Below are 26,662 nucleotides of genomic sequence, written 5' to 3' on the forward strand. Positions count from 1 at the left end.
TACCATGTCCTTGCAAGCCTAAATATTCTGGAGCGATTTAATGCCTGAGATTCAGGTATTCTGCGTGAGCAACCGACAAGAGGCAACACACGCACCCACATGCAGTCATTTATTCATATTGAGGGCCTTCACCCTATCAGACATAGAGGCACAGTGAAATTGATATAACAGGAGGGCTTGATAATTCTTCTTTTGTGTCACAGTTAACGGGCACAGTCTTTCTTCATACAAAACATCACCAATCTGAGGTGACCTCAAGTCAGTAGGAGTGATTAGTGAGCCAAGGAAGAGAGAGGATGGAGATAAATGTGTGGCAAACAGAGTGAAGGTCTTACCTGTGCTGCCTAATGTTTTGTAAAACCGGTACTCCAAATGCAGCTGTGGTGCCCTTGACTTTATTGGTTCCTGGAGGGGGAATACAGAAGGAAATACTTCAGTTGAAGGGGGGCTTTTCATTCACTACACGTCAAGAATAAGAAGTACACCTAAATAGGTACATTATTCAAATGAATTATCATTCAACAAACTACTTTCAAATTCAGGTTTACAAACACATATATTTTTTAAATAATATATGTAAATAGGCTGTTCACTCGAAGTATGATTTTAAGAGCTGCTCATTGTGTCACCACAAATAATACAGAAGAATACATACTTACCAATTTTATTGCAACATACTCATTGGTGTAGAGGTTTTTACCTAGAAAAAAAAAGAAAAGGTTATTAGAAGGTTGGGTAAACTATTTCAAAAACAGATCCGAGGTCGACCCATAGAAATACAATAAATAGAACGGGCTTGGATGCTCTAACCCTGCTAATTTGACTGGCAAACTCATGGGTACAGTCACATTGGATTCCTGGTATTGAAATGCAATCATTTCTATCAACTGATACGCGGAGTCGATTTTCACATCATAAGGAGCAACACCCCTCTACCACACCCACAACCCGGGGAAAATAAACATTCTTTCCCATTGCAAAAGAGCCAACTTTGTCGTCGTTTTTTTTGTTAAACAGAAGTGGCAAAACATGCCAAAAAGCTGCTGATTGAAAAAATTACAGGTTTTTGCTGTGAGTCAATGGGGTAACCTAGGTAACCACAGATTGTTTTCCCCACGGGCGGGCAAGGCCGAGACGTTCTAATACTATGCTGGATTGCCATGGTAATGTAGACGCTAACTGATGTGGCTCATGCAATGGACTGTACTTTCTATAATGTCAGTTGAGTTGACTCAACAAATCACAGCACAGATTGAAGGGTACACTTCCTGCTTTTACGTCCTGGCATGGGTACACTCAAAATGTCTGCCAGTACACCCATTATGCCATCATTGACTTGAATGGGGACGCACGTTATATTTCTATGGTGGTACATCCAGTGCAGCCACCAAGGAACCATCTTAACTCCCACAGCTCTAAGACACAAATAACAGTGATGACTGAACAAACAGTGACTGGAAGGTTCAGAGGCGTGTAAATTTGATAAATGCAGAGGTTTTCATTGGACAGTTGAGGTGAGGACAACCAGGAGCTTCTAATGCACAATTAGGCATCTGAATATGCCCCTTGTGCAATACCATGAACCCTATCATGCGTAGCCTATTAGGTGCACGTCTTGCACGAAACTACCAACTTCGGAGGATTTAATAAATCCAGTAACTTTGGGCCTCCATTTTACTCCAATTACCTGTCTCTTTGTCAGTAATTGGAGAGACTGTATGCCTTGCTCACTAAGTCATATCGCATTACAAAAGGTGTCATCTTGGAGAGAGAAGTGAAATGCGTTCGTGGAGCAAGCAAAGAATGAAAGAGCTAATGCCAACAGTGCAACACCAAATGGGAAAGTGAGAACATGGCTTGTGTTTTGATGTAATGATCCTGCGCAATAGCAGTGCAATGATACTTTATATAAAATGTGGGGGAATACGTAGGTCAGTGGGAGAATGTGTTTTATTGTAGAATTCAATTACTTAGCGTAGCACATCATTTCAGTTTATGTGTTTTGAAATAGACCAAACGTGTTTTGAGATGCCAGGCTTAAAGGAAAGATTCACCCATGTTGAATGTTATATCATGCTTTGCCATCCCTGAACAATGTTCTTTCGATTCCTGGAGTCATTTCATATTTATCTGAGCTCTTGCTGTTTATGAAGGCAGAAATACACCCGTTGCAACGTATGATCCAAAAGGTGTCATACCAGCTGCATTTCTGCCTGCTTGAAAGTACTATATTATTGAAAGCTTGACTGCTGACCAGCAAACATTTTTGGGACTGTATTTATAGTGGACTAATGAAAAAAATAATAATAACGAGATAATCAGAGGATTATTCCTTTAAATTTCAAAGGGTACAAGGTTTAGTATACACATGGAGGCTTCTTTCCTGGTAAACACCGGCTCCAAAAGACACCTTGTGACATTTGCTATTTTACCATCCTCCACGTTCAATGTTGAAATGCCAATGATTTGTGGTGAGGTCTCCTGATTAACAAAGTCAAATTTGATGAATTCTAGTCATAAGAGAAGAATACAGGTCTGAATAACAACTCCCTCCCAAGACAGTTAGTATTCACATCTGCTTGTTAAGATGTCTTGCCCCTGTAGGCTTATCTCTTCTCAACTTCAATCTAGCAACAGCAGTCCAGCATTCTAAATGTCAGGGCAATTTAGGCCATTCTTAAATTCCTCATAAGTGAGCAGATGAGCCTATGGAACCCAGCCACACTCAGGCTGAGTGACAACGCCACAGGCAAACTATAGGCCTCAGAGAACCTCTGACAGCTCAGCAGCACAGTTCATGCGTGGAGCATACCAGAGAACAGGCCACTCTCTCGCCCACCACCTCCTGGACTAATATCCACGTGGGAGGCAGCAGAGTAGAGGGGAGGAGAATCTCAGTCTCTCAACCAGTTTCAGAACAAACAGTTAAGCCTTTCTGGCTATAGCTCTTCATTTTATGGCTTCATGCTCCTCACTGTTCTGCTTGGAGAATATGTTCATTAGACAATCCAGAGATCTTAGTCAGTCACAGGCTACAGGTGATGTGAAATAGGCCCAATGAGCTTAAAGTATAAGCAAAAAACGGTTAAAAAGAAAAAAAGATAGGTCTGCTATACTGTACCCAAATGAACAACATTGTCTCTTCTCTACAAAAGAACAGCCTCCTCCTATTTACCATGCAGGTACTGTATGTCCCTTTGCTGACTGGATTAAAAAGGAAATCTTATTATGAATTCTATTAGATTCTTTCAGCATACATGAAACAAGGCAACATTAACGGCCTATTCATGGGGTAAGAAGCAGAGGGGTCTTCTTATGAGCAGGCACACCCATGCATAAACTCAGGTAGGGTCGCACAGTTTGGGGAATATTCACAAGTGGAAACTTTGTGGGAATTAACTGGAATATAACATTTAATAACATTTAAAAATGTAGATATTTTTTTGCATTGGATATACACAGTATTTACCATATCATTTACATTTACATTTAAGTCATTTAGCAGACGCTCTTATCCAGAGCGACTTACAAATTGGTGCATTCACCTTATGACATCCAGTGGAACAGCCACTTTACAATAGTGCATCTAGATCTTTTAAGGGGGGGGGGGGGGGGGGGGGGGGGCAGAAGGATTGCTTTATCCTAGGTATTCCTTGAAGAGGTGGGGTTTCAGGTGTCTCCGGAAGGTGGTGATTGACTCCGCTGTCCTGGCATCGTGAGGGAGTTTGTTCCACCATTGGGGTGCCAGAGCAGCGAACAGTTTTGACTGGGCTGAGCGGGAACTGTACTTCCTCAGTGGTAGGGAGGCGAGCAGGCCAGAGGTGGATGAACGCAGTGCCCTTGTTTGGGTGTAGGGCCTGATCAGAGCCTGAAGGTACTGAGGTGCCGTTCCCCTCACAGCTCCGTAGGCAAGCACCATGGTCTTGTAGCGGATGCGAGCTTCAACTGGAAGCCAGTGGAGAGAGCGGAGGAGCGGGGTGACGTGAGAGAACTTGGGAAGGTTGAACACCAGCCGGGCTGCGGCGTTCTGGATGAGTTGTAGGGGTTTAATGGCACAGGCAGGGAGCCCAGCCAACAGCGAGTTGCAGTAATCCAGACGGGAGATGACAAGTGCCTGGATTAGGACCTGCGCCGCTTCCTGTGTGAGGCAGGGTCGTACTCTGCGGATGTTGTAGAGCATGAACCTACAGGAACGGGCCACCGCCTTGATGTTGGTGGAGAACGACATATCATAAGACAATTGCAAATGATTAAATCCTTCCAATAGAGACAAAAAAAAACAATTTAGTTATGAATTGAACTTTAATTAAATGAGTTCACATGGGATGATTTCACTGAACAACAAAAGGGAATATTGAAGGATCCCTAATGATCCATCGCATCTCCTAAAAACATTTTCAACATACATAGTTTAGAAAATAAAGCTTTGGTTGTCTTCCTCTCAGGCTTCCATGTCTTCTCCCTGGACCTCCTCAATGTCCACCTCTTGAACATCAGACTGAGGCCTCATCTTCACTGTCACTTTCCAACCTTGTTGAGGATGGGTCATTGTCAGGCTCAAAAAGCCTCAAATTTGACCGGATGGCCACCAATTTTTCAACCCTTGTATTGGTCAGCCTGTTGCGTGCTTTGGTGTGTGTGTTCCAAAACAAGGACCAGTTGCGCTCTGAGGTGACTGATGTTGGTGGGATTTGGAGGACGATGGAGGCAACAGGGGAAAGAGCCTCAGATCCACAAAGTCCCTTCCACCAGGTGGCTAATGAGATACGCTGGCTCAACTGCCATACTGCATCTCCATCCCAAAGCCCTTGCTTGGAAGTGTACTTCGCCAGACTGCCAAGAACCTTGCCCACGTCCAGGTCAAGGTGGCAAGACACAGTAGTGATGACACCATAGGCTTTGTTGATTTCTGCACCAGACAGGATGCTCTTGCCAACATACTTGGGGTCCAACATGTACGATGTGGCATGTATCTTCACGCTTTTTGATGTATTTCAGTACTGCAGGTTCCTCTGCTTGGAGCAACAGTGAAGTGGGCAGGGCAGAACAGACTTCTTCGCTGCAAGCAGAGTCTGAACATCAGACAGGTGGCATTGTCTCCATCAATCCGTGCAATGGCTACTGCTATAGGTTTCAGGAGTTTTAGGCTGCTTACCACTCACAAAATACATAATCCAGGATGATCCTCTTGATGGGGCTGTCCATTTCGGCAGACTGTGATATGGCCATTTCTTGGAGAGACTCCTTCCCCTCCAGGAGACTGTCAAACATGATGACAACACCACCCCAACAGGTGTTGCTGGGCAGCTTCAAAGTGGTGCTCTTATTCTTCTCACTTTGCTTGGTGAGGTAGATTGCTGCTATAACTTGATGACCCTTCACATACTTAACCATTTCCTTGGCTCTCTTGTAGAGTGTATCCATTTGTTTTCAGTGCCATGATGTCCTTGAGGATGTCCTTGAGGAGCAGATTCAATGCATAAGCAGCACAGCCAATGGGTGTGATGTGAGGGTAGGACTCCTCCACTTTAGACCAAGCAGCCTCCATGTTCGCAGCAGTGTCTGTCACCAGTGCAAATACCTTCTGTGGTCCAAGGTCATTGATGACTGACTTCAGCTCATCTGCAATGTAGAGACCGGTGTGGCTGTTGTCCCTTGTGTCTGTGCTCTTGTAGAATACTGGTTGAGGGGTGGAGATGTAGTTAATTATTTCTTGCCTAAAAAAACATTCGACCACCCATCAGAGATTGCAATACAGTCTGCTTTCTCTATGATTTGCTTCATCTTCACTCTGTTGAACTCTGCATCCAGCAAATGAGTAGATAAAGCATGTCTGGCTGGAGGGGTGCATGCTGGGCAAAGAACATTCAGAAATCTCATCCAATACATATTGCCTGTGAGCATTGGAGGAGAAACAGTTGCATACACAGCTCGAGCAAGACATGCATCAGCATCTCTGACCATGTTCCTCCATTGAATCAAAAAAAACTTCAGATTCCAGGAGGACCATGAGCTGTTGCTATTGATAAGGTGTCTGATTCATCATTTTCACCTCAAATAGAAGTAGAGGGACTTCTGTCAGAGGTTGCCTGTTGTGAGCGCTGAGGGAACTTTATGCACTTGGCCAGATGATTCTGCATCTTTTCTGCATTCTTCACATATGATTTGGCACAGTATTTGCAAATGTGCACAGCTTTTCCTTCTACATTAGATGCAGTGAAATGTCTCCACACATCAGCTAGTGACCGTGGTATTTTCCTGTAAAGATTAGAAAAAGAGTTAAAAAAAATATATACAATTCCATGTACAGATAAATAGTTAAGCAGTTAGATTAAACAACTCCTTTGTAAGATAAATGTATTAAAATGAAACATGTATGGAAACAGGTGAATTAACACTCAGTTAGCAGGCTCAAGCAAGCTAATTTACCCACATGGTAGCAAAAACTAACTAGCAGAAATTGTTAACAAGTTAGAAATTATTTAAACACACTTTGCTGTAGGCTACTATTTACTAGTTTAAAAAACAAAATCCCATATGTCATGTAAAATATATTCACCCCACCCAGTATTGTAATCAAAACTTACCAGAAAACATGTAGTCCTTGGCTCAGACAGTGTAGTAGTGTGGGCTCAATAGCATCTCATTAGTGTTCAAGATCTTGAGAATCAGCTGTACATGTGATGGATGAGTGCACTGCACATGTGATGAAGAATGCACTGTACATGCAGAGGGTTGTAATTCCATTGAATTGGGGATAGTTTAACCAAAATATGCCACAAGACCTAGAATTGCTTTATGTGTATCCCATAAAAAGGTTTACTGTTGTAAGCAAACTTTTTTGATGATTTACCGGGAAGTTTCCGACCTTAAAGGCATAAAAATGTACCTGAGTTTAAGGTCACCTCAGGCTATGAGGTGTCAGATGTGATAATGAGTTGTAGTGGAGGTGCAGGGGGATAGACATTCAGCTCTCAAAGTGAAGTAATTATCCACAACGAAAATTAAATGCATCTTATTTGCCGGCAATGTAATCTGTCTCTCAATTCCAGTGTCCACAGCCTTTGCAGAGTAGCTGGGGCCTCACCTCATCATGAATCAGTGATTGCATCCAACTTTAATCATCGTGTTGAGATATGATAGCGAGGGTGAGAAGAGGGCACTGACTGTCATTAGGAATTCATCAATGAACAAGATTTTACATTTCCAAGAGGAATGTAACAGAGGCCCAAAATTGTAAAACCAGTCTTCATACATACACCAAAAAAAGTTCCAAACTTATTCTTGAAAGGGTGGCGAGTTCTTACCTAGCTTCAGCTCTCCAAAGTTACCACAGCCAATCTTCTTGCCCACACGGAAGTTGGGCCCAACCATGAGCACTCCGGAGGAGCCTGATCCCGAGGGGCGCGAGTGCCCGCTGCGCCCCTGACCCGCCTTGCTGCTGCGCGCCGGTCGCTCACCCTCTTTTTCCCGTGGGTGCTCCATGGCTCAAAATGCCCCCCAGAGGACACAAGGCACAAGGAGATGGTGCGCTCCCTGTCAGGGGCTGCTCCTCAGCTGGGCAAAGGGGCCGGGGCACCGGGCTCTGCCTCTGCCCAGCCCCGTCACTGCGACCTCGACATTGGGGTAGGGGAGCGAGAGCTTTCACAGGTATCCTGGAAACAAGGAAAAAGGAAATGTCAGAAATTGACCAATTTAAATGTCCTGCTGAGATAAGCTATGGAGTGACTAGGTACTGAGAAACCATGACAACCCCACCACACAAGGACCTGCAGGATAAAAGAACTCTACAAAAAAAAGTAACAAAATCAGACCACTTTTACTAGAGTAGCCTACATATACCGTGGAGTCCTAAATTGATCCTATCAGGACACTGAAAATGAAAATTGTGATGAGGGAGCTTATGGCTGGGCGATATCAAATTAATTCAAATGTATGTTTTTCCGTGCTATTCCAAGAATCAAGGTTTTGTTATTTTTCGTTTTTATGTCCGCTTGTTCTCATGTTGTATTTTTGGTCTAGTCTCCGTCGCTCCTCTGTGCACCTTCCCCATTTACACCAGAGATCTGTATATAATGACGAGAAGTACAGTACCATTCAAAAGTTTGGACACACTTACTCATTCAAGGGTATTACATTTATTTTTTACATTGCAGAATAATAGTGAAGATATCAAAACTATGAAATAACACACATGGAATCATGTAGTAACCAAAAAAAAGTGTTAAATCAAAATCGAAATATATTTGAGATTTTTCAAAGTAGCCACCTTTTGCTTTGATGACAGGTTTGCACACTCTTGGCATTCTCTCAAATCAGCTTCACCTGGAATGCTTTTCCAATAGTCTTGAATGAGTTTCCACATGTGCTGAGCACTTACTGCCTTCTTTTCCTTCACTCCAACTTATACCAAACCATCTCAATTGGATTGAGGTCGGGTGATTGTGGAGGCCAGGTCATCTAATGCAGCACTCCAATCTCCTTCTTGATCAAATAGCCCTTATATACCCTGGAGGTGTGCTGGGTCATTGTCCTGTTGAAAAACAAATGATAGTGGGACTAAGTGCAAACCAGATGGGATGGCGTATCGCTGCAGAATGCTGTGGTAGCCATGTTGGTTAAGTGTACCTTGAATTCTAAATAAATCCCTGACGGTCACCAGCAAAGCTCCCCCACACCATCACACCACCTCCTCCATGCTTCACGGTGGGAACCACACATGCGGAGCTCATCCGTTCACCTACTCTGCGACAGACCAAAAGGACAGATTTCCACCAATCTAATGTCCATTGCTTGTGTTTCTTGGCCCAAGCAAGTCTCTTCTTATTGGTGTCCTTTAGTAGTGGTTTCTTTGTAGCAATTCAACCATGAAGGCCTGATTCATGCAGTCTCCTCTGAACAGTTGATGTTGTGTCCATTACCTTGAACTTATCCTCTGCAGAGGTAACTCTGGGTCTTCTATTCCTGTGGCGGTTCTCATGAGCCAATTTTATCATAGCGCTTGATGGTTTTTGTGACTGCACTTGAAGAAACGTTCAAAGTTGTTGAAATTTTCCGGATTAACTGACCTTCTTGAAGTAATGATGGACTGTCGTTTCCCTTTGCTTATTTGAGCTGTTCTTGCCATAATATGGACGGTCTTGAACCAAATAGGACTATCTTCTGTATACCCCCCTACCTTGTCACAACACAACTGATTGGCTCAAACGCATTAACGAAATAAATTCCACAAATTTACTTTAACTTATTTTATATAGGGGGCAGCATTTTCACTTTTGGATAAATTGCGTGCCCATAGTGAACTGCCTCCTCTGTCCCAGATGCTAATATATGCATATTATTATAACTATTGGATAGAAAACACACTGAAGTTTCTAAAACGGTTTGAATGATGTCTGTGAGTACAAAATAACTCATACGGCAGGCAAAAACCTGAGAAAAAATCCAAACAGGAAGTGAGAACTCTGAGAGTGGTCGATGTTAAAGTCATTGCCTATTCAATTCCCTGTAATATATGGATATGTTAGCACTTTCTACGCCTTCCACTAGATGTCAACAGTCAGTAGAACGTGGAATGAAGCTTATGCTGTGTTGTGGGACTGGATGGGAGGTGTTTGAGTCAGTGGTCTGGCAGAGTGCCAGTTCTTGGTCATGCACTTTCCACATGATATTGTCATGCGTTCCATTACTTATAGAGACTGAAAAGAATGCTCCGGTTGGAACATTATTTGATATATATGATAACAACATCCTGAAGATTGATTCTCTACTAAGTTTGACCAGTTTATTCGACTTGTAATATAACTTTTTGAAGTTTTCGTCCAACGTTTGCCTGCATCTGCACGAGCGTTTGGACATGTGTACTACACATGCTAGCAAAAGTAGCTAATTGGACATAAGTAATGGACATTATTGAACAAAACGATTTATTGTGGAACTAGGATTCCTGGCACTGCATTCTGATGAAGATAATCAAAGGGAATATTTATGATGTAATTTCATATTTCTGTTGACTCCAACATGGCGGAGAAATTTTGTTAAAATCTGAGCGCCGTCTCAGATTATTGAATGGTGTGCTTTTTATTAAAGTTTTTTTTAAATCTGACACAGCGGTTGCATTAAGAACAAGTGTATCTTTAATCATATGTAAAACATGTATCTTTCATCAAAGTTTATGAGTATTTCTGTTATTTGACGTGGCTCTCTGTAATTACTCCGGATATTTTGGAGGCATTTCTGAACATTGCGCCAATGTAAACCGAGATTTGTGGATATAAATATGCACATTATCGAACAAAACATAAATGTATTGTGTAACATTGTCATATGAGTGTCATCTGATGAAGATGTTCAAAGGTTAGTGATTATTTTTCTCTATTTCTGCTTTTTTACTACTATATTTTTCTGGGAAAATGGCTGTGTTTTTCTGTGGCTATGTACTGAGCTAGCATAATTGTTTGGTGTGCTTTCCCCATAAATCCTTTTTGAAATCAGACATGTTGGCTGGATTCACAACATGTGTAGCTTTAATTTGGTTTCTTTCATGTGTGATTTCATGAAAGATTGATTTTTATAGTAATATATTTGAATTTGTCTCGCTACATTTTTTTCTTGATTTTGGCCAAGTGGGACGCTACCGTCCCACCTATCCTAGAGAAGTTAAACAAGGCACACCTGTTAATTGAAATGCATTCCAGGTGACTACCTCATGAAGCTGGTTGAGAGAATGCCAAGAGTGTGAAAAGCTGTCATCAAGGCAAAGGGTGGCTATTTGAAGAATCTCAAATATATTTTGATTTAACACTTTTTTGGTTACCACATGATTTCATGTGTGTTATTTTTATGTTTTCACTATTATTCTACAATTTAGAAAATAGTCCAAACTTTTGACTGGTACTGTAGATATATATTTTTACACACTTGAAGTACAAAAATAAAAAATGTTGGTGGTGAAATCATAAGGAAGGCTTACTATTAACAATAAGGACCAAAATGGGCATACAGCCTGAGATTCCCAACGGTGTGACAGGAAGATGGTGTCACAGAGGAAATAGCGGTCACTCCAGGGGACATAACCTATTAATAAACTTTTAAACAAGTCTAAACATTTCATTATAATCAAATAACACTTACTTGCATTAGACCTATTTGTATCCTGTTGCAATTTTGATGCTTTTAAGTGATTCTGAGTGCAATATTTATGTATTCATTCTCCCATGCCTGGTTTCTCACTCTCTGCAACCTCTGCGTCTGTCTCTGCCCCCTGGTTGGGTTGGGGGGGGGGGGGGGTCTAGTTTCTTTAGTGCAAGCAGACATTGTGGAATGGCTGTGATGCTCCCATTCCTGGTTTTCACTCCCTGCATTATAACATCCATCCCCTTGGTCCCTTTATGTCTGTCCTACCAGTTTCCCTTTTCCTGACCGATTGGCATACGTGATCTACCCTGGGAGACCTTATCAGCCGTGCCTCTTTTGGAGACAGAGCAGGGGGGGGAACAACCTGGTTGATCCTGCCATATTCTCGTCCCAAAGATTAAATCAAGTCTAAATACACATGGCCGGTACAGTGAAAATTTGCATTGCTCATTAATGGCTCTCCCCTGTAACTATTCCCCAGGTCGTTGCTGCAAATGAGAACGTGTTCTCAGTCAACTTACCTGGTAAAATAACGGTAAAATAAAAAATAAATAAATAAAAAATCAGTTAAGGTTCCATTAAATCGCTCCAATGTTACTTGGATAACTGTGGCAATTGTAGCGCTAAGATATGCCAACAAGTGCTGGCCCAAAACCGATACGGGGACCCTTCGTGGCACTGGTGTCTCATTCGAATGTCTGCCCTATCAACTTTCAATGGTACTTTGTGCCTACCATGGTGACGACTTGTAACGGAAAAATCAGGGTTAGACTCAGTAGAGGGAGCCTGAGAAACGGCTAGCACATCAAAGGAAGGAAGCAGGCACGGAAATGAGCCACTCCCAATTCGGGGAAGTAGTGACAAAAAATAATAATACAGGACTCTTTGGAGTCCCTGTAATTGGAATGAGTACACTTCAAATCCTTAAATGAGGATCCATTACTGATGTTTAGGACTGATGTTTAGAAGCATTTTTACAGTGGTCAAAAACTTCTGAAAGTGTCATTAGGTTTTAACTGTAAAATTTGACTGCCTGTTGTGTATTGCCCATCGGTGTGACAATGTCCTATGGGGTGACGCCAATAAATGGAGAAAAAAAAGGTGTCATCTTGGACAAAATGTAGCATGAGGCAGGTATGAGGCAGGTAACATTATAATAATACACAAGTAAGATAATTGCTTTAATCTAAGTTCAGTGAAATTACTGTGAATCTTACACAACATTTTTGTAAAGCTTTACACTCGGTTATCATCATTATACAAGAAAATTGTGTGTTTTTCATTTGAAATGCCGGAATATGATTACTGATTTAAAGACAAAAGTAACTAAGGAGTAAAATAATTCTTATTTTGGAAACAAACCATTAATATGAAATATATATTAAAATGATTTGTAATGTCACACCAGAGGACAAATTCAAGGCACTAATACAGGTTCATTAAACTGGATATAAACTCAAAACTGAAAGAGGCTATATAACATTGAGTTGTAACTCTTTTTTAAAAACTTTAGTTTTGGCCATATGGCAACTACCCGTGTACAGTTTCAAACTATACTTTGGCTCACATTGATGAATTCCTATTCATTATGCTGTAAACATTAGCCTTAGCATTCAACTGTAGATCATGGTCCTTGACATCAAGCTACAACTAGAAACCAGGAACTGTGTTTTAAATATATCCACTAGTGACCTTGTGTGTCTGTAGAGGCAAAGCTACAGGACCTTTGCTCTAACATGGAGGGTATAACTGCCATGTAGATAGCCACTAATATTATTCAAATGTAATATATTTTTAAATATAGTGTAGGCCTATTTTTTACTTTTATGTAGGCTACCTACCCAGTGAGGGTTTAGGCTATTAACTACAGCCATTACACTGAGTTTACAAAACAATTAAGGACATCTGCTCTTTACATGACAGACTGACTGGGTGAATCCAGAAGAAAGCTATGACCCCTTATTGATGTTGACTGTTAAATCCACCTCAAATCAGTGTAGATGAAGGGGAGGAGACGGGTTAAAGAAGGATTTTTAAGCCTTGAGACATGGATTTTGTATGTGTGCCATTCAGAGGATGAATGGGCAAGACAAAAGATTTAAGGGCCTTTGAACCGGGTGTGGTAGTAGGAGCCAGGCGCACCGGTTTGTCAGGAACTGCAACGCTGCTGGGTTCTTCACGCACAACAGTTGCAAGAATGGTTCAAAACCCAAAAGGCATCCATCCAAATTGACAACTGTGGGAATCATTGAAGTCAACATGCGCCAGCATCACTGTGGAATGCTTTCGACACCCTGTAGAGTCCATGCCCCAACGGATTGAGGCTGTTCTGAGGGCAAGAAGGGGTTCAACACAATATTAGTAAGGTGTTTTTAATGTTTGGTATACTCAGTGATATGTCTACATACCAAGTGCATACATTTCCCCCCATACATTAATGAGTTAGCCTACACCCACATACATTTTTTGGAATAAAACAAGCCTCAGTAAATCATGATGGTTTATGTTACCGTTGCCACTACTAAACCTAAATGAAACATTGCAGGACAGGTCTCACCAACCTGCAGAGAACAGTAGGCATTTGGTTAATAATTCATGGAAAAAAGTCAACGTCTTCAGATCCCCTTTCATTTCCCACAATTGTCTGCTCCATTTCCCTCTGACAATGACAGGAGAGGGCCTTGGTGCTGGAGTATGGCAATCTGTCACTGTTCTCCACAATGTGGGTCGGTTATCGCTCTCAGTGACTGGGATCGCACAAATTAGCCCGGCTTCCTATGAGATATTTCCTGCGCCTGGATCAAAGAGTTTTTATCCGCAGAGGAAAAGTGATAGATGGGGGAAACAAGCACAGTCGCTGTGAGATGGCCATCAGAAGACAAAGATAGCTTTCTGTGCTTCCTGCACCCTAGACGCAAGACCTTCAAACCTTTGTTTCACTGAGGCCATAACAGTTTGTTACAAAGCTTGGAAGCCCTCATCTAAAAGTAAAACGATACTCGTGCTCGGTTCGCACCCGACAGTGACTGCCCAGCAAGGCATTTTTCCTTCATCGTCTATGAAAATCATTGATGGAAAGGAGTTAGACATCCACGTCAATCAGACTAGTGCAAATAACCCTGGATGTGCAATATCCAATCAGACCTGGGGTCACAGAGCTTGGACATAATAAACACAAAAGGTACTCAGCATAGAGGGGCTTCTTGAATAATTTAAACCCGTAAAAGGTTGAGTTGAGATTCACCAGTCAAGTGGTGGGAGGGGAGGTGGATACAAACCGTTAAACACATGAGTTGAACAAGTGGCCATTATATCAGCTCCCCTTCCAGTTTACTACACTTGAGACCATTCACACTTCAACAAATAGCTTACTGGTACTGTGGAGGAAAGCTTTGGTAAAAAAGCAGTTCCCGCAACAGTCTAATACTGGAGGAGATTAGAGTTTGACTAGCCTATTTCTTTGAGGGTTGTTTTCAGAGCGGTCATGTTCCATGTGCACTAATTCAAGACATTCTAGAACTTCATTACTACTTTTCAGGGTCCTACCATTTCTATTTTTTAAGTTCTTTGGAGTAACAGAGCTGTGAATTGGAGATGGAGGGAGATTTTACACCTCACTCCAGTTAGAGCCCAGTGAAAAGAGGTAGATGTTTTCTTAAGGTAGGACAATAAACAAAAGTACAGGGGAAGGTGTTTTAAATGTCATTGTGAGAATAAAGGCTGTTTTTTCAATATAGAGTGTGTGTGTGTGTGTGTGTGTGTGTGTGTGTGTGTGTGTGTGTGTGTGTGTGTGTGTGTGTGTGTGTGTGTGTGTGTGTGTGTGTCTCGCCTGTGGTAGCGAAGTCACTGATTCACACCATCCTCTCTCTACCGGCTGTTATGCAAATTCCAGCTCTGTGCACGTCGCACACTTCATGGCTAAGCCTACAATAGTGTGTGGAAAGTCAGGGATTAAATCGCTCAGTGTGACACAGTGTGTGTGTTTTTCTAATGCATTCTCTCTCTGCCTGAATAAATGTGTATTATTTTTCATCTTGCTGTGCTAAATCAAATGTAACGTCACAGTCATGGAGTGAAGTCGTTATGCAAACATGTTACAATTGACAACGCAAACTAAGAAAAATTAACAAATAAAATATACAACACAATTCATTCACAACTTCAACAGAATGAAGGGTTCTGTTAGATGATTTGGGCCTTCCCGGGGCCTCCTTGTAGACAGTATTTTGTAGATGGTAGAGAGCAAGTCTTGGTGTCATTTTAAACTTTACTGTGTGCTCTGGAATATATGTTAGACATATTGGTTTATAAAGAGTGGTTGCAACGAAATTCCTACTACGATAGTGTTTCCCCTATATTCATTTATTAGCAGCCGCCACTGCTAATATCATATATGTGTATATTGAAGGGAAAAAATCTGGATGTAAAATGTTCCGTGTAAACTTAAAATGATAAAACCAGAAAGAATGTAGAAAAGAATGGACAGTTAAGGAATAAAATAGCATGGGGGCCCCACTGACTTTGTTAAAATGTTTAAGTCAATCAGACCGCATTAGAAAACCACAAGACATGGCAAAAATTGTAGAATTGCAGGAAATTAGCTTTAAAATGTATTTTTCATCTCAGCCCCATGACAAAATAGAAATGCAGGTAACTAGCTATAAAACTGGATAAAAGTTTTTTTTTTAAACATTTAAAAACTCAGTCAATGACAAAATGTATTGAATTGAAGGAAATTAACTTTAAAAAAAGGTTACATTTTGTGTCTGCGGCCAAGAGGACGGTTTCAAAAGATTTGATCTCCAGTTTTCTGGAACAGATTATTATTATTTTTTAATTTTTTTCCCCCTTTTTCTCCCCAATTTTCGTGGTATCCAATCGCTAGTAATTACTATCTTGTCTCATCGCTACAACTCCCGTACGGGCTCGGGAGAGACGAAGGTCGAAAGCCATGCGTCCTCCGAAGCACAACCCAACCAAGCCGCACTGCTTCTTTAACACAGCGCGCCTCCAACCCGGAAGCCAGCCGCACCAATGTGTCAGAGGAAACACCGTGCACCTGGCCCCCTTGTTTAGCGCGCACTGTGCCCGGCCCGCCACAGGAGTCGCTGGAGCGCGATGAGACAAGGATATCCCTACCGGCCAAACCCTCCCTAACCCGGACGACGCTAGCCCAATTGTGCGTCGCCCCATGGACCTCCCGGTCGCGGCCGGCTGCGACAGAGCCTGGGCGCGAACCCAGACTCTGGTGGCGCAGTTAGCACTGCAATGCAGTGCCCTGGACCACCCGGGAGGCCCTCGGAACAGATTTTTTTTTACGTTTTTTGTACTTTTTCCTCCCAAATTTCGTGATATCCAAATTGGAGTTATAGTCTTGTCATGACGCTGCAACCTCCCTACAGAGTCGGGAGAGGTGAAAGTTGAGAGCCATGTGTCCTCCGAAACATGATCCTGCCAAGCCGCACTGTTCGCTTAACCCGGAAGCCAGCCACACAAATGTGTCGGAGAAAACACTGTGTGTGCCTTAAACCGCTGCGTCACTCGGGAGGCTTCAGAACCATTATTTTAAAAGCATGGGAACCGGTGAATGTTATTTTACGTCGCATGCATTTTACTCAGTCCAACAAAAAAGCGAAATCAAAGTGCCTATACAAAGCACTTACTGTCATTCATAAACGTCTCCTTCCAGTGTCTGCCTGCCAGCTAGTTAAGGATACTATAGCAATCACATTTCACAGTGTATTATTAACAAAAAAGGTAGGACTTGTTTTGAATTCTGGTGCGCACCTAAGTTTGTTAGCTACATCTGGTCCAGGGTGTTGAGCTAGCCCCGGCATTGGGCCAACTCTCGGACGTTCAAAGTTCCTCCATATTAGGCGCTCCTCCATAGCTAGGTACAGTGAGCTCTGAAAGTATTGAGACAGTGACACATTTGTTGTTGTTGTTTTGGCTCTGTACTCCAGCACTTGGATTTGAAATGATACAATGACTAGGAGATTAGTGCAGACTGTCTGCTTAAATTGGAGGGTATTTTCATCCTTAGTCTAAACTTTTTGTACATAGTCCCCCCCGCATTTTAGGAGTCAAAAAGTATTGGGACGAATTCACTTATACAGTGCATTCGGAAAGTATTCAGACCCCTTCACTTTTTCCACAAATCTTGGTTTCATCAGACCTGAGGATCTTGTTTCTCATGGTCTAAGAGTCCTTTAGGTGCCTTTTGGCAAACTCCAAGTGGGCTGTCATGTGCCTTTTACTGAGGAGTGGCTTCTGTCTGGCCACTCTACCATAAAGGCCTGATTTGTGGAGTGCTGCGGAGATGCGAGAACCTTCCAGAAGGACAACCATCTCTACAGAGGAACTCTGGAGCTCTGTCAGAGTGACCATCGGGTTCTTTGTCACCTCCCTGACAGAGGACCTTCCCCCCCAGATTGCTCATTTTGTCCGGGCGGCCAGCACTAGGAAGCACAACAGCATGTGAAATTTATTGTCAATCAGTGTTGGTTCCTAAGTGGACAGTTTGATTTCACAGAAGTGTGATTGACTTGGAGTTACATTGTGTTGTTTAAGTGTTCCCTTTATTTTTTTGAGCAGTGTATATATATCAATGAGTTAATAAAGCAGCATACAAACATGTTCTTTTTTTGTTTCTTGAGTACGGCACCTCCAAAATGCAGGTGTTTCAGACTTGCTCAGTGCTTTCTGTGGTGGGGCACGCCAGCAGAAAATAAGGAGCGTTGCGCCGTGATTGGCTCAGTGTTCTGTCACTCATGGGGACACTGCGTCACTGGCAAGTCTAAGAGTAGACCTAGAAAATTCTAGCCCCTTGGGTGCTGCCATAGTTACATTAGAAGTAGAGGTCGACCAATTAATCGGAATGGCCGATTAATTAGGGCCGATTTCAAGGTTTCGTGACAGAGTAGAGAAGAGCCACCCTATGAATGATTACTAAACCAAACACAGTGGGAAACAACGGGCCTTCTACACCTTCAGAGAAGGGCTAAGGATTTATAAAGTAATTATTATTTTCAATTATGTTCTGATTTAATTGATTCAGTATTTGTTAGAAAGGAAAGGGTTAATACTGAAGAGAACAATGATCCAATCAGGATTTTATTTTTGTTGTCTCTGGGGAGATAAATCTAGCTAGCCTTGTCAGCCATTGGCTAGGCAATTAGAAGCTAGATATAATGCATCTGTCATTCAAGTGTATTAGGGCAGAATGTTGGAGTGACAGTGGACTCAACCAATCACATTTAGACTTGTAATGGGTGGGTCCGTTTTTACAAAAAACATATGGAAACTTGTGCCTTCTCAAAGGCCAACAGATCACTGCGCAAAAGCGATTAGTAGGTTTTCCCACGGTCTAGCTAGCCATCTTTTGTAGGCTAGTTTGCAGCAGCTGCAGCAGGTGTTATCATAGAGGATGTTGTTGCTCATTTGTTAGGTTCTACACTACAGTTCAAAAGTTTAGGGTCACTTAGAAATGTGATTGTTTTTGAAAGAAAAGCAAATTTTTTTGTCCATTAAAATAACATCAAATTGATCAGAAATACAGTGTAGGCATTGTTAATGTTGTAAATGACGAAACGGCAGCTGTAGCTGGAAATGGCAGATTTATGGAATATCTACATAGGAGTACAGAGGCCCATTATCAGCAACAATCACTCCTGTGTTCCAATGGCACTTTGTGTTAGCTAATCCAAGTTTAGAATTTTAAAAATCTAATTGATCATTAGAAAACACTTTTGCAATCATGTTAGCACAGCTGAAAACTGTTGTTCTGATTAAAGAAGCAATAAAACCGGCCTTCTTTAGGCTAGTTGAATATCTTGAGCATCAGCATTTGTGGGTTTGATTACAGGCTCAAAACGGCCAGAAACAAATAACTTTCTGCTGAAACGTCAGTCTATTCTTGTTCTGAGAAATGAAGGCTATTCCATGCGAGAAATTGAAGATCTGGTACAACGCAGTGTACTACTCCCTTCACAGAATAGCGCAAACTGGCTCTAACCAGAATAGAAAGAGTGAGAGGCCCCGGTGCACAACTGAGCAAGAGGACAAGTACATTAGTGTGTCTAGTTTGGGAAACAGACACCGCTCACAAGTCCTCAACTGGCAGCTTCATTAAATAGAACACGCAAAACACCAGTCTCATCGTCAACAGTGAAGAGGTGACTCCGGGATGCTGGCCTTCTAGGCAGAGTTGCAAAGAAAAAGCCGTAACTCAGACTGGCCAATATAAATAAAAGATTAACAATGTGTTATTTTGCCCATCTTAATCTTTATTGGCCAGTCTGAGATATGGCTTTTTCTTTGCAACTCTGCCTAGAAGGCCAGCATCCCGGAGTCACCTCTTCACTGTTGACGTTGAGACTGGTGTTTTGCGTGTTCTATTTAATGAAGCTGCCAGTTGAGGACTTGTGAGGCGTATCTACAGTATCCCCCTCCATCCTGTCAAAAAAAGATAGGCCTGTGGCTGAATCTAGGTGATGATCCCTGCACTAGAGGGGTAATCGCTAACACCCAATTGCTGTGATTCCTATGTTATTGACACATTTATGAAATTGCTTATTCAAGTTACCAGTGTGGTAGCACTCGAGACCAGTCTTGATTCCGGTCTCGAGACCACGTTTTAAGTGTCTCGTGTCAAATACATTTGTACTCGGTCTTGGACAGTGAAGACTCGTAATTTCTTCCCGAGACCAGCGGAGTAAAAAAAAAAAAGAAGCTTCCATTCAGTAAGAGCATAAAACCGATTCGCCAGGACAAATGTGTGTGTGTACACACACACACCTTTCTTAAAACATTAATATCTATTATAGACATGTTTACTCAGTGGCGAACCGATTGGACCTGCCGTTTCCAGTTACAATAGTCATTTACAACATTAACAATGTCTACACTGCATTTCTGAGGATGGAGTTGATTTCCTAGTGTTTTTACAGCCTTTTGTCCCAAAATAATTGCTCAGAGAACTTAGGGGCCTAAATAAAATAAAAAAATTGTAGGCTTAGATTGAAGATATGGCAAATAGGAGTGGCAATATCGTCTGCTATTAATCCTCAGTAATTTTCCATCCAAGTTGTCAGACCACGGTGGCTTGTTGACAAATTTTTCACCTCTTCCACACTCACTTTACAGAAGTCAAAATTACAACGCTTGTCTTTTAGAAATTTGATCAGTTATACTTAGATGTGTAGTCTCAGCATTAGGTGCTGGCATGTCATGCCTAAATTTTCTACTTTTGCCAATTAAAAACAGAGGGGCCCTGTTTCGCTCACACAAATGCCTACTTTGGTAAGATAAATTTGCATGAGGCTGAATGTAATGAAAACGATGAGAGACAAAAGCAATGTTCTTTTTTTTATTGCAAAATTTGAGGAAGCCTGGCTTCCCTAAACATGTTTAATTATCAACTGAAAAAATATGTTTCTCCTGTTTTGAAAGAAACATTTCACTCTCCTCCATCTTGTCTTGTGTTATGAAACCCTATCCTATCTGTCCAGTAGCGGAACAAGATTGCATGAAGTTCACATAAGACGCAATGAAATGCATCACGATATAAAGCAGGGCTTAAGTTGATCATCACTAGTTAGCACAGCCACAAAGTCATAAACCCTTTTTTCGTTAATTTCTGTTTTTAAAGTGTGATTAACCCTAAACACACTGCTAACCTTAAAGTAAAAACACAAAAGCCATTGACTTTTAGGCTGTGGTAATTAGTGGAAACCACAAATTCCATCGCTAAAATCGGGAAACTGGCCGTGGTTTGTTGGCTAACTTAGGTAAAACTAGATACACTAGCTACTTTAGAAAGGGGGGTTTCCAAAAAAAAGGGGTTTCCAAAAAAATAAAAAATACTTCCCCAAAGCACGTTATGCAAGGAAGAGAAATTCATTTTACCAATACAAATATGATTACTCATGTTCTGAATCATTCAGTGGGGTCTTTAACCTAATATCCAAAATGTAGTATTTATTTACATAATACATATTTTGGGTTGATTGTTTAGCAACAATAAGGACACACGCGCAACCATGGGCAAAACAGCTGACGTTGGCTTAGATTGTTGACATGTATATTACTTCCCCATGTTGATTGAAAATGTAAATAAATGTGCACAATTACCACTCGTCTCAACTACATCGTTACAGTTGTTGGTTAGACAGCTAGCGATTTCTTTACATATTAGCCTTGACATGAAATCAGTCAAAACAGCAACACAAGACATGGTATCAATAAAATGATGAAACAAGCTGATTGAGCCACATATAATCCCCACATGCAGTTTCTTGTCATCCTTGCTAGCAATCTGCCATCGAAAATCACAACAGGCTGACTTCTGCCCCATGGCAGCGCACACATCGTTTGTGACATTGTCAGCCAACCCATCTATCACAGACTTTTTGTAACAACTTGCGGATTTTACATTTTGTGGTCCTCGCAAAAAGCTAAATTGCCATGACATGAGCTAAATGATAAATCTTTCAAAATAAAAAGCTTGGTATACACTCAGTATTCCATTGATATTTCACAGAGATGCGCTTGTTTTTGTGAGGAATCTTTAAAAAAAAAACATGAATTTCTAATTAATACGAAAATGTATACTTAAGTAATAAGGCCAGAGGAGGTGTGGTCTAATGCCAATATACCACAGCTAAGGGCTGTTCTTAGCACAACAACGCAGAGTGCCTGGACACAGCCGTTAGCCATGGTATATATTGGCCATATCACAAACCCCCAAGGTGCCTTGTTGCCATTATAAACTGGTTACCAACGTAATTAGAGCAGTAAAAAATGTTGTCATATCCCCGTGGTATACGGTCTGATATACCACGGCTGTCAGCCAATCAGCATTCAGGGCTCGGCCTACCCAGTTTATTATAACACAACACACATATATACACTCAGCAAAAAAAGGATTTTCAAACTTAACATGAGTAAATATTTGTATGAACATAACAAGAATCAACAACTGAGACATAAACTGAACAAGTTAAACAGACATGCGACTAACAGAAATTGAATAATGTGTCCCTGAACAAAGGGAGGGTCAAAATCACACACACACACACACGACTCAAATGATATCCATCTTACCTGGCTCTATATTGTTTTAAGTCCTACAGATTTGATAAGAAAGATTACGAGTTCAACTGGAAAGTGAGCATGTCGGGTAACCAGTACCCTTAATTCTGGCACAGAATTGAGCATAGTTGACACGATGAGAGAAATGAGGTTTAGACTACTACTTGCCAATGTGCAATCATTGGACAATACTAGACGAATACGAAACTAGACGAGGTACGATCACGAATATCCTACCAGCGGGTCATCAAAAACTGTAATATCCTATGCTTCACGGAATTGTGGCTGAATGACGACATGAATATTCAGCTAGCGGGATATACGCTGCACAGGCAAGATAGAACAGCACACTCCGGTAAGACGACCGGGGGGGGGGGGGGGGGGGGGGGGCGATCTGTGCATATTTGTAAACAGCAGCTGGTGCACGAAATCTAAGGAAGTCTCTAGATTTTGCTCGCCTGAAGTAGAGTATATTGTGATAAACTGCAGGCCACACTACTTGCCTAGAGAGTTCTCAGCTATACTTTTCGGGGCTGTTTATTTACCACCACAGACAGATGCTGGCACTAAGACCGCACTCAGTCAGCTGTATAAGGTAATATGTAAACAGGAAACCACTCCCCCAGAGGCGGCGCTCCTAGTGGCCGGAGACATTAATGCAGGGAAACGTAAATCAGTTCTACCAAATATCCATCAACATGTTAAATGTGCAACCAGAGGGAAAAAAATTCTAGATCACCTGTACTCCACACACAGATGCGTACAAAGCTCTCCCTCGCCCTCCATTTGGTAAATCCGACCACAACTCTATCCTCCTGATTCCTCCTTACAAGCAAAAATTAAAGCAGGAAGCACCAGTGACTCGGTCTATAAAAAAGTGGTCAGATGAAGCAGATGCTAAACTACATGACTGTTTTGCTATCACAGACTGGAACATGTTCCGGGATTCTTCCGATGGCATTGAGGAGTACACCACATCAGTCACTGGCTTTATCAATAAGTGCATCGAGGACGTCGTCCCCACAGTGACTGTACGTACATACCCCAACCAGAAGCCATGGATTACAGGCAACATTCGCACTGAGCTAAAGGGTAGAGCTGCCACTTTCAAGGAGTCGGACTCTAACCCGGAAGCCTACAAGAAATCCTGCTATGCCCTGCGACGAACCATCAAACAGACAAAGCGTCAATACAGGGCTAAGACTGAATCATACTACACCGGCTCCGACGCTCGTCTTATGTGGCAGGGCTTGCAAACTATTAGACTACAAAGGGAAGCAGAGCCACAAGCTTCCCAGTGACACAAGCCTCCCAGACGAGCTAAATCACTTCTATGCTCGCTTCGAGGCAAGCAACACTGAGGCATGCATGACAGCATCAGCTGTTCCGGACGACTGTGTGATCACACTCTCCGTAGTCGAGTAAGACCTTTAAAAAGGTCAACAAACACAAGGCTGCGGGGCCAGATGGATTACCAGGATGTGTGCGCCGGGCATGTGCTGACCAACTGGCAGGTGTCTTCACTGACATTTGCAACTTCTCTTGTCAGAGTCTGTCATACCAACATGTTTCAAGCAGACCACTATAGTCCCTGTGCCCAAGAACAGAAAGGCTACCTGCCTAAATGACTACAGACCCGTAGCACTCTCGTCCGTAGCCAAGAAGTGAATTGAAAGGTTGGTAATGGCTCACATCAACACCATTATCCCAGAAACCCTACACCCAGTCCAATTTGCATACCGCTCAAACAGATCCACAGATGATGCAATCTCTATTGCACTCCACACTGCCCATTCCCACCTGGACAAAAGGAACACCTATGTGAGAATGCTATTCATTGACTACAGCTCAGCGTTCAACACCATAGTATCCTCAAAGCTCATCACTAAGCTAAGGATCCTGGGACTAAACACCTCCCTCTGCAACTGGATCCTGGACTTCCTGACGGGCCGCCCCCAGGTGGTGAGGGTAGGTAGCAACACATCTGCCACGCTGATCCTCAACACTGGAGCCCCTCAAGGGTGCGTGCTCAGTTCCCTCCTGTACTTCCTGTTCACCCACGACTGCATGGCCAGGCAGAACTCCAACACCATCATTAAGTTTGCAGACGACACAACAGTGGTAGGCCTGATCACCGACAACGACGAGACAGCCTATAAGGAGGAAGTCAGAGACCTGGCCGGGTGGTGCCAGAATAACAACCTATCCCTCAACGTAACCAAGATTAAGGAGATGATTGTGGACTACAGGAAAAGGAGGACCGAGCACGCCCCCATTCTCATCAACGAGGCTGTAGTGGAGCAGATTGAGAGCTTCAAGTTCCTTTGTGTCCACATTAACAACAAACTAGAATGGTCCAAACACACCAAGACAGTTGTGACAAAGCCTATTCCCCCTCAGGAAACTAAAAAGATTTGGCATGGGTCCTGAGATACTCAAAAGGTTCTATAGCTGCAACATCGAGAGCATCCTGACTGGTTGCATCATTGCCAGGTACAGCAATTGCTCGGCCTCTGACCACAAGGCACTACAGAGGGTAGTGCGTATGGCCCAGTACATAACTGGGGCTAAGCTGCCTGCCATCCAGGACCTCTACACCAGGCGGTGTTAGAGGAAGGCCCTAAAAATTGTCAAAGACCCCAGCCACCCCAGTCATAGACTGTTCTCTCTACTACAAAATCAAATCAAATGTATTTGTCACATACACATGGTTAGCAGGTGTTAATGCAAGTGTAGCGAAATGCTTATGCTTCTAGTTCCGACCATGCAGTAATATCTAACAAGTAATATAACCTAACAATTTACACAAGTGTAAAGGAATGAATACGAATATGTACATAAAAATATATAAATGAGTGATGGCCGAACGGCATAGGCAAGATGCAGTAGATGGTATAGCGTACAGTATATACATATGAGATGAGTAATGTAGGGTATGAGAACATTATATAAAGTGGCATTGTTTAAAGTGGCTAGTGATACATTTAATTACATCAAGATGGCAAGATGCAGTAGATGGTATTGCGTACAGTATATACTTATGAGATGAGTAATGTAGGGTAAGTAAACATATAATATAAAGTGGCTAGTGATAAATTGATTACATCAATTTTTCAGTTATTAATGTGGCTGGAGTTGAGTCAGTATGTTGGCAGCAGCCAATCAATGTTAGTGATGGCTGTTTAACAGTCTGATGGCCTTCAGATAGAAGCTGTTTTTCAGTCTCTCGGTCCCCGCTTTGATGCCCCTGTACTGACCTCGCCTTGTGAATGATAGCGGGGAGAACAGGCAGTGGCTCGGGTGGTTGTTGACCTTGATGATCTTTTTAGTCTTCCTGTGACATCGGGTGGTGTAGGTGTCCTGGAGGGCAGGTAGTTTGCACCCGGTGATGCGTTGTGCAGACCTCACAACCCTCTGGAGAGCCTTCCGGTTATGGGCGGAGCAGCTGCCGTACCAGGCGGTGACACAGCCCGACAGGATGCTCTCGATTGTGCATCTGTAAAAGTTTGTGAGTGTTTTTGGTGACAGGCCAAATTTCTTCAGCCTCCTGAGGTTGAAGAGGCGCTGCTGCGCCTTCGTCACCACGCTGTTTGTGTGGGTGGACCATTTCAGTTTGTCCGTGATGTGTACGCCGAGGAACTTAAAACGTTCCACCTTCTCCACTACTGTCCCGTCAATGTAGATAGGGGGCTGCTCCCTCTGCTGTTTCCTGAAGTCCACAATCATCTCCTTTGTTTTGTTGACATTGAGTGTGAGGTTATTTTCCTGATACCACACTCCAAGGGCCCTCACCTCCTCCCTGTAGGCCGTCTCGTCGTTGTTGGTAATCAAGCCTACCACTGTAGTGTCGTCTGCAAACTTGATGATTGAGTTGGAAGCGTGCATGGCCACGCAGTCATGGGTGAACAGGGAGTACAGGAGAGGGCTCAGAACGCACCCTTGTGGGGACCCAGTGTTGAGGATCAGCGGGGTGGAGATGGTGTAACCTACCCTCACCACCTGGGGGCGACGCGTCAGGAAGTCCAGGACCCAGTTGCACAGGGCGGGGTTGAGACCCAGGGTCTCGACATTAATGACGAGTTTGGAGGGTACTATGGTGTTAAATGCTGAGCTGTAATCGATGAACAGTATTCTTACATAAGTATTCCTCTTGTCCAGATGGCTTAGGGCAGTATGCAGTGTGATGGCGATTGCGTCTTCTGTGGACCTATTGGGGCGGTAAGCAAATTGGAGTGGGTCTAGGGTGTCAGGTAGGGTGGAGGTGATATGGTCCTTGACTAGTCTCTCAAAGCACTTCATGATGACGGAAGTGAGTGCTACAGGGCGGTAGTCATTTAGCTCGGATACCTTAGCTTTCTTGGGAACAGGAACAATGGTGGCCCTCTTGAAGCATGTGGGGGCAGACTGGGATAAAGATTGATTGAATATGTCTGTA

At 42.7% G+C, this 26,662-nt stretch overlaps 1 protein-coding gene across 4 annotated transcripts in view; it reads right to left on the minus strand.

Annotated features, from left to right (window-relative positions):
* The window catches only part of LOC129866900 (casein kinase I-like), a 62,950-nt gene that overhangs the window by 33,589 nt on the left and 2,699 nt on the right, over positions 1 to 26,662 (minus strand). For all 4 annotated transcript variants that reach the window (XM_055939918.1, XM_055939921.1, XM_055939919.1 and 1 more), the window contains 3 exons: positions 7,308 to 7,655; positions 660 to 700; positions 336 to 405 (listed from right to left, as the gene is read on the minus strand). In XM_055939918.1, coding sequence (XP_055795893.1) covers positions 336 to 405; positions 660 to 700; positions 7,308 to 7,485 — 289 coding nt within the window. In that variant the 5' untranslated portion in view covers positions 7,486 to 7,655. The remainder of the gene's footprint in view (positions 1 to 335; positions 406 to 659; positions 701 to 7,307; positions 7,656 to 26,662) is intronic.

The sequence above is a fragment of the Salvelinus fontinalis genome, chromosome 12, assembly GCF_029448725.1.
Source record: "Salvelinus fontinalis isolate EN_2023a chromosome 12, ASM2944872v1, whole genome shotgun sequence".
In the NCBI taxonomy this organism is placed as follows: domain Eukaryota; kingdom Metazoa; phylum Chordata; class Actinopteri; order Salmoniformes; family Salmonidae; genus Salvelinus; species Salvelinus fontinalis.